General features: G+C 42.8%; 1 protein-coding gene across 1 annotated transcript; it reads left to right on the top strand.

The window, feature by feature from the left end:
• The first annotated feature begins 7,801 nt into the window (after positions 1 to 7,801).
• Positions 7,802 to 8,731, top strand: LOC123348412 (olfactory receptor 6B1-like). Its single transcript, XM_044985934.1, has one exon. It carries the CDS (start codon positions 7,958 to 7,960, stop codon positions 8,729 to 8,731), a length of 774 nt encoding a protein of 257 aa, XP_044841869.1. The 5' UTR covers positions 7,802 to 7,957.
• Positions 8,732 to 9,369: the final 638 nt, after the last annotated feature.

Here is a 9,369-nt window from a genome sequence, read left to right as displayed (position 1 = left end):
GAAGTGGTGTGCTGAGTCTTCATTTATTCACTCTAATTTAAGGTTTTGCGTGCCGGTAATACATTTTAACATTTTTAGAAGGTCTCTTTCTATGTCTATAATATATAACTAAACTATTGTTGTATGTAAAGTAAATAAGGTTTTTAAAATATTTAAGAAGCTTCATTTAAAATTAAATTAAAATGCGGAGCCCCCCAGACCAGTGGCCATAGGTTGCCTACTCCTGGTTCAGACAGTACCTCTAATAGAGCCCCAATATCTCTCACCATGTCCCACATTTCCAGCATAACCTCCACCATGCCCCAGCTATCTGGAGGCTGGTCCTGGCAGAAACCAGCAGAATCGGAGACCTCCTAGACTACAACAGGGGAGACTGCGTGGAAACCCGAGCGCACAGTTGGTGCATGGGGCTCTCCACCCTCCTGACCCCCCAGCATGTGCTCCTGGAGGTTGGGGCAGCCTTGTCACTCACCTCTCAGGTTTTCCTTGAGCGGGTACTGTGAGAGGGTGCTCCCCCGCCCACCTCTCTCCCCAGGCTCCAGACCTTTTCATCAGGCCCCTGACCCACGAGCCCTCCCTTCCACAATCCGAGCCCTTTGCATGTCCTGCAGCTGGTTCGCTTCTGAACCACCCTGAAGAAACAACTATACGCACTTGTGCTCCACACATTTCACTTCCTCACCCTTGTGTCCTGCCCTGATACTAAATGGCGGGACTACCAAGCCCCTGTGGAGGGTGAGGCCGGAGCGGGGAATGTCTGCAGGCACAAGTCTACCTTGGACGGAGTCATCTCCACTTGAGCAAGCGAGACTCCCCGCAACCTCCAGGCACCTCTTCCGTCAGTGGACGGTGACCCTGACTCCGGGAGAGACCCCCGGGAGAGTGAGAGAGAAATGGGGTGTCCCTTGGCTGGGTCCCCTGGGGCGAGATTCAGCCCAGCTGCAGTGGGGCACACAAGGTACTAGGTGGAGAGGGGAAGGAGAGAGAGAGAGAGCCAGGCTGGGGGCCTGCAGGCTCTGCCCCCCTCTCGGCACCAGCCCTCGGGGGCTTCAGGGCTTTTCCCAGCATGTAAGTAGGGTGACCAGATGTCCCGATTTTATCGGGACTGTCCCGGTATTTACTTGTTTGTCCTGCTTTGTTGATCGATGTTTGGTCAGGACACCAATTGTCCTGATATTTTGCCCTCCAGCGCACAGGTGGAGGGGTCTTGTGCCCCCCGCCCCAACTCCACCTTGGTCCCACCCCAACTCCGTCCCTTCCTCCCCTATTGGATCCCTCCCCAAATCCCTGCCCTGGCCTCGCCTCTTGCCCAAGCTCGACGCATTCCTCCTCCTCACCCCTCCCTCCCAGGCTTGCGCTCATCAGCTGTATGGCGGCACAAGCCCTGGAGGTGGGGGGAGAAACAGGACGCGGCAGCCAGCTCAGGGGAGATGGAGGCAAAGCGAAGGTGAGCTGGTGCGGGTGGGCGGGGCATGGAGCTGCCAGTGGGTGCTCAGCCCCCACCAATTTTTCCTCTGCTCCAATGGCTCTTGGTTTTTTTTTCTTTTGTTTTTGTTTTTCCCTCTGCCACTGGCTCTTGGGGGTTTTTTTTGTTTTTTTGGGGTTTTTTTGGTTGCTCCTTCTAATGTAATTTACTGGTGTGCACTACCAGTCTTTACTGCATCCCTTTACTGCACCCTAGTGTTGATTGTAACTGGTAATAGTCTCAAGGTGAGTACAGGTTATGTTGTCTTGGAATAACCCAGACACTGAATCTCTACTTTAAATGCAAAATGGATCTGAGCCTTAAGTACAGACCTGCAACCAGGGCCTCCAGAGACAAATTATTTAATTTATTTTCAATTTTAGGGCCAGATTCCTGGTAACCCCTGGTTGCTTTGGGCTACGACTGAGTGGTGTAAAGCAGCCAGAGCAGACTGCCCATTGAAACTGAGATTACTTAGACTGTAAAATGTGTGGGGCAGGGACTGTCTTGTTCTCTGTTTGTACAGCACCTAGCACAATAATTAATACATGGCCATTTTTCACTGTCAGAGAAGTGTGAAGGACCTGCAATATGTTCTTGTATCTGTTTCGTCATTTCCAGCTGGCTGACTGGCTTAGTTATCTGCATTATTGCATAATTTAAAACAAGTAATAATAATAAAGTTAGCAAGGAAAAGCAGGAATTGGTGTTTCACCCTCCCCCCCCCCAAAGCAAACAAACATAAATTTCAAGACAAAAATGTTTCAAAGCAAAAAGTCAAACATTTTAAGTTGGCCCTGATTAGAATAAACTGTTTTTTAAAAGACACATTAAATCATTTAATTTATAGTTAAGGCGGTTGCATGCCCTAACTGTACATTACTTCCCATAGCAGATTTGGTTTTGGTTTAAATGTAACCATTACTCAGAATTTCCTGGGTTTGCAAAATTTAATATTCAGTTAATTACAAAGTCCTGTAATATTTTCTGCCCATATGTTACTGATACATGATGGAGGTGCTGGTCATGACTCCATAGCGAGGGTTGAGTTAATTTTTCACTTCAAGCAGGTATTGTTAGAGTATGGAAAAAACAACGAGGAGTCCTTGTGGCACGTTAGAGACTAACACATTTATTTGGGCATAAGCTTTTGTGGGCTAAAACCCGCTTCATCCGATGCATCATCATGTCTGTGATTACAAATCAGATGAAACTAAACTTTAATGGCACTTTTTTCTATTCACCTTCATGGTGTGACAGCAAAGGGACCAGGCTCTGGAACTCTCAATCAGATACAATTCCAGCTGCATCCCCAGAGGGCAGTTCCAGGAGGGTGGGGTGATTTCCTGCACAGTCTGGGCAGAGGCAGGTTTGCCCTTTTCTCTCATTCTGAAGGCTTGGCCCGGAACTTGGCCCAGAAGTGCTTCTTCCCAAAGCACACAGTCAACCTGTGGAAGTCATTGCCAGGGGATGTTGTGAAAGCCAAAGTTATAACTACATTAAAAAGTAATTAGATAAGTTCATGGAGTATAGGTCCATCAATGGCTATTAGTCAAGATGGTCAGGGATGCAACCCTGTGCTCTGGGTGTCCTTAAACATCTGACTGCCAGATGCTGGGACTGGATGATGGGAGATGGATCACTTGATAATTGTCCTGTTCTGTTCACCTCCTCTGAAGCATCTGGCAGCAGCCACTATCAAAAGGTAGGATACTAGGCTACATGGACCATTTGTCTGACCCAGTATGGCCATTTATATGGTCTTATAAAAATCCCATTAGACACCTGTCTGTGTAAATCTGTCAGTAGGTGCCTCTCTGCTCCTTTAGGTGCCTCAATAACTTTAAAATCTGACCCGGAGAGATGAAGATCCCAGTTCAGCAAAGCATGTGTGTAACTACATGAATAGTACCATTGAAGTTCAAAGGACCACTCAGGTGTCTAAAGTTAAGAATTTTCTTATAGGTGAGATTTTCAAAGGCACCTAACTCTCACTGGAATATAATGGGTGTCTAACTCCATTAAGACCTTCTGAAAATCCCAATCCAAGTGCCTTCTTCAGTTATGAGCAAGGTCAAGTGAAGAGTGTGAGATTGAGCCAAGAACTGAATCCAGGCCTCTGAGTCTCAGGGCAGGTCTACACTAAGGGCGGGGGTCGAATTAGGGTACGCAAATTCAGCTACGTGAATAGCGTAGCTGAATTCGAAGTACCCTAATTCGAACAACTCACCCGTCCAGACGCGGCGGGGTCGAACTCCGCGGCTCCCCCGTCGACTCCGCCAACTCCTTTTGCCGAGGTGGAGTACCGGAGTCGACCGCGGCGCTTCCGGAGTTCGAACTATCGCGTCTAGATCAGATGCGATAGTTCGAACTCCGAAAAGTCGAACTCTCCGCGTCGAACCGGCAGGTAAGTGTAGACGTACCCTAAGTCCAATGTTTCATTGAGTTTGAGGTGACTAGATGGTTTTGAAAATCCCATTAGGTGCCTTAATGCTTTTTAAAATCTGGTCCTGAGTGAATACCCGTAGATATCTAACTATGGGTATGTCTACATTGCAATAAACACTTCTGGGTGGCCTATGCCAGCTGATTTGAATCTCTGGTTCTCAGGTTTGGGGCTATATAATTGCAGGGTAGATGTACAGGCTCAGCTCTGGGACTCTGTGAGGGTGCTGGTTTCCCAAAGCCTGGGATTCAGCTTTAGTCCCCAAGTCTACACTGCAGTTTTATAGTCCAGAAGCCTGAGTCCCACAATCCCAAATCAGCACACACAAGAATGCCACGGGTGTTTTATTGCAGTGTAGACATCATACATTCTTTTCTAGAACTGTGATCTGTGGAGGTGCTTTTTACCCTTATTCCTCATTGAAGACAATATTTCCCTTTTTTCTTCTGTTTCTTCATAATATGTAAATCCATGAGAGTTGAGTAATTTCAGAAACTGTCCTCTCAGACCCCTAATGTGGACATCAGCTGCTGCTTGCAAATAATGATGCAGTCACAAGACCTGATTTTGGTCTTGTGGTGGTGTTTGATTGATTGATATAACAGAAACATCCAGAGAGGACAATCAACACCAAGTCTCTTGTTCTTGGTGATGTGTAAACACTTAAGAAGACACAATCCCTTATTCTGAAGATTATACCACCTAAGAGAGGAAGGGTTTGCAGTTTTATTAATTGTAAGTCCATTGGCTTTGTAGAGTCAGCATCAGACCCACTGTCTGCTGGGACTGGAATATGCACACAAAGTATCATGAGTTGAACTTGTTGGAGAATGTTTTATTTTTCTGCTGAAAAATATTAATAAAAATATTTTAATTTAGTCAACACCTCTAGTGAAAAAATTCAAATTTGTGTCCAACAAAAGAAAACTTGAAAGCCAAGAAATGTGCAGATGACAACTAAAGAAAAATGAGGGAAAATGCTGAAAGCACAAAATTTGGTTCCCAACACAAATGGAAAACAAATGAACAAAAATCATCTTATGGTAAAAAAAAACTGTTTGGGGTTCTCAATTTTTTGAGAAAAAATAAATCTTTGCGAGGAAAGCTGAGGCTTTGCTGGGTAGTGCCAGTGAACCAAATGACAAATATTCCCTTTGAAATTAGAATCTTAATTTGTTAATCTATGAAATACACTCAAAAATATAATCATTGTAATTAACCCCAATGGGTTTAGCACAAGAGGAGATATATGACCCTGTTAAAGGTATGTAATAGGAGACCACTCCCAGCACATTCTTTCAAGAAGATGTTTGGCAAGTCATCAAGTCATGGATGGGAGTACATAAGAAAAAAAGGACAGCAGAAGCCCTAAGGTAGCCAATGAATGTCCACGAAGAAGGAAAGGATATTACTAAAGAGAATGAAAGGTAAACATACGCACTATTGTGATAGGATTTGGGTGTTTAGAGCAGAATTTTAGTCCAGTCAAACCCCAGTCTGTGAAAAGTAATCACATCAAATGCAAGGGATCGGATTTTTAAAGGAATTTATACACATATTGTATTTTTCAAATGCACCTAGGCATCAAAATTCATTGATTTCAATGGGTGTTAGGCACTGAGATGTTTTTGAAAATCCCACTAGACACCTAGATAACATGGAAATTCTGGCCAAAGATCCTCAGGGGATGTCAATTATATTCTCATTTATTTTCTTAGGAGGGGGCTAAGGTACCCAGCTATGCACCACTGAGATTTTTAAACCCAAATAAGGTGTTTAGACATAGATCTTCCATGAATTATAATGGAAATTATGTCTAAATCCTTTAGTGAACTTTGAAAATGTTGTCCTGATCCTACTCCTCTTGAATGCTGGTATTTTCAAAGGGATTTCAATGGGATCTGAGCTGTCAGTGCAATGCCTTCTTCTCATATCCACAATGTGGGTACCTTTGCTTTAATGGTGATCTTAGTTTCATGTTTTACTTACTCTGTGTGCCATTGGAAGTTCTCCTAATCTCACTGCCTATATATTATGGAGGTTGTTGCTATATAAAAACTGTAGACAAGTGATCACATGTAGAAAGGTGCAGAAACATTTGGCACCAATCCTTGGCATAGCTACATTGAAGCCCCTCCACACCTAAACATGAGCCTACCTCCCCAAGCAGGGGCGGCTCTAGACATTTCGCCGCCCCAAGCAGGGCAGCATGCTGCGGGGGGCGCTCTGCCGGTTGCCGGGAGGGCGGCAGGCAGCTCCAGTAAAGCTGCGGGACCAGCGGACCCTCCGCAGGCACGCCTGCGGGAGGTCCACCGGAGCCGCCTGCCGCCCTCCTGGCGACCGGCAGAGCGCTCCCCGCGGCATGCCGCCCCAAGCACGTGCTTGGCATGCTGGGGCCTGGAGCCACCCCTGTCCCCATGTTCAGTGATGCATCCCAACACACGCTACAAATTCCATACCTGGACATCAATTACTTTCTTCAGCCAACATTAACACACTACAGGGCTGTATCTATTCTAGTGGCTGATATGAATCTACTGCTACTTCCAACAGGCAGATATAGTCATTTAAGTTGAGCTGTGTGTGTGCTTTTAGAGGGAATGATTCAAAGTTAAGTCCTCCTTAGGATCAATTCCTTCATGACTATTTTTTGCATTGCTGTCTTGCAATTTGCGCAGATTTTCAACTTTTACAACATAAGTGTAGAAAGCAACTAGCTGTACCTTCCATTCAATTACACTTTCACCCTTGGCAGTTACTTTACACAGGTGTTAATGTCCGAGTTTCAAAGCAGAGCTGGTAGTGTTAAAAATGAGTAAGCAAAGAAAATGGGTATTCCAATGTAATTACAAGTAACTCAAATAAGGAGTTTTGCCCATTGCAAGTGGAAGTATATAAAAAGTGTAAATCTAATCTTGTGAAAAATCTCTACATATAGAAGTTTCTTTTGTTCCTAAGGGTTTGAAATGGACTATCTCTATACAGTAACTCCTTGCTTAACGTTGTAGTTATGTTCCTGAAAAATGCTACTTTAAGCAAAACGATGTTAAGCCACTCCAATATCCCCATAAGAATTAATGTAAATAGGGGGGTTAGGTTCCAGGGAATGGTTTTTTGCCAGACAAAAGACTATATATTATTATTATGTCTTTCTCCAGAAGCTAACATAATGGGGCTCTGATGATGGTTAGGTACAACAGGTACTACTGCAATATGTGTAGGCTTGGAAAGATAAGACTTTTTATCAGTAAATATCAGTACATTTTGATTTCCCAGTATAAACACAAACCAATGAAAAAAATGTTTCCATTGATAATAATATCAATGTACAGATAGGCAAAGTAAGAAAAATGTGCCTTGAAAATTACTGAGAGTTTGATTTAATGCTGTTTACTTTGTATATTTTTGTTGTGTATTTGGTTGTCATGGTTTTTGGTTCCTATGGTAACTGAGTTAGATTATTAGGGGATAGCTCAGCCAGCTTCAGCCGGCTGGGTGAGCTTTCTGAGTCTGTAAATAAAATGGTAGTTTTGTTAGCTGTCTGCTGTCTGGCCTCAAGTGATTTCTTCCTAAACCGGCTGCCCCCAAGTATATAACAATTTTGACATATGATATTGACACTCGGTGTTTTAATGGTTATAAAGCTTTAACTTTTTGACTCTCACCATCAGCGGTCATTACATAATTATTGTCTGACCCCCCCCCTAATTTCTAACAAGTGTGAAAATTTAAATTGGTAAAAATTTAAAAAATCATTTTAAAATAAATATCTGTCAGAATCTTACAATAATAACAATGGAATTCTGCCTAGACTAAATACAAGTAATTATACTATCATTTTATTTTCTCTAGGGAAAGTTCATCTGGTGAAGAAGTGTAAAGAAAATCAAACAGTCATCACCGAATTCATACTTGTGGGATTCTCAAACTCTGAAAAACTCCAGATTATCCTCTTTTGGGTCTTTTTAGCTACTTATCTTGTGACAATAATTGGAAACCTCCTTATTTTAATTACGGTGTTGACTGATCACAGTCTCCGCATCCCTATGTACTTCTTTTTAGGAAATTTATCCTTCTTGGAAATCTGGTATGCCACAAATCTTGTTCCCAGGTTTCTGTTTGGCATGGTAACCAAGGATAACATTATATCGTTCACAGGCTGCATGATGCAGTTTTATGTCTTTGGTGCCCTGGCTGTTGCTGAATGTCTCCTTCTCACTGTCATGTCATATGATCGATATTTAGCTATATGCAAGCCACTGCATTACATGACACTCATGGACGGCAAGGTTTGCACTCAGTTATCAGCTGGATCCTGGGCGATTGGCTTCATAGGAACATCAATAACCATATGTTTGCTTTCTAATTTAAATTTCAGTGGCCCCAATGAGATTGACCATTTTTTTTGTGATATTACATCCCTGATAAAACTCTCCTGCTCTGATACTTACTTGGTTGAGATCATGGTTTTCTTCTTCTCTTCAGCTGTATCCCTGATCCCATTCCTTTTAATCCTGACATCCTACATTTGCATTCTCAGGGCCATCCTGAGGATCCCTTCCGACACTGGGAGGCAAAAGGCATTTTCCACCTGCTCCTCTCACCTTATCATTGTTAGCACATTCTATGGGACTCTGATTGCAATGTATGTGGTACCTTCCTCAGACCACCCTCTGGTGCTCAACAAGGTCATCTCTTTGCTTTACACAGTGGTGACACCAATGCTAAACCCCATTGTATATAGTCTGAAGAACAAGGAAGTTCGTGAGGCTCTGAAGAAGCTTCTTCGTGCAGTATTAGCGGCCACAAGAAAGCTCTGAAGATGACTTTTTATCTCTTTTAAAAAATACTTTAACTAGAGATGGGCTCAATTATTTTCTCTGATCATAAACATTCAATCTGCATGCACTGAACTTTATGTTAAAGGAGATCTATCTATCTATCTATCTATCTATCTATCTATCTATCTATCTATCTATCATAGATTTCAAGACACGAAGAGACCATTGTGATAATCTAATCTGACCTCCAGTACAACACAAGCCATAGAAGTTCCTCAAAATAATTCCTAGAGCAGATCTTTTAGAAAAACATCCAATCTTCTTTCTTTCTTTCTTTCTTTCTTTCTTTCTTTCTTTCTTTCTTTCTTTCTTTCTTTCTTTCTTTCTTTCTTTCTTTTCTATAGCCCAGTTGGCTAATTTGCCTTTGTTATATTCGATGTTACTGTAAGCCCAGTGGGCTAGCTTGCCTTTTATTATATTTACTGCTTTGCATTATATTCTGCTTTGCATTACATTCAGCAGTAATGCAAGAAAAACCTATAGGCCTGTATCCTGTAAGACATTAGCTTCAGTAACTTATCATGAGACTTGAGATCTATGAAATTTGAACGGATAAACTTTGCACAGAGAAACAACTCAACTGTAGCAGGGTGGATCCCTGCTCCGGGTTTTTAAGG

This window comes from Mauremys mutica, chromosome 13 (assembly GCF_020497125.1).
Source record: "Mauremys mutica isolate MM-2020 ecotype Southern chromosome 13, ASM2049712v1, whole genome shotgun sequence".
Taxonomy (NCBI): domain Eukaryota; kingdom Metazoa; phylum Chordata; order Testudines; family Geoemydidae; genus Mauremys; species Mauremys mutica.
The sequence above is the reverse complement of the archived record's forward strand: the minus strand, read 5'-3'. Positions and strand labels throughout refer to the sequence as shown.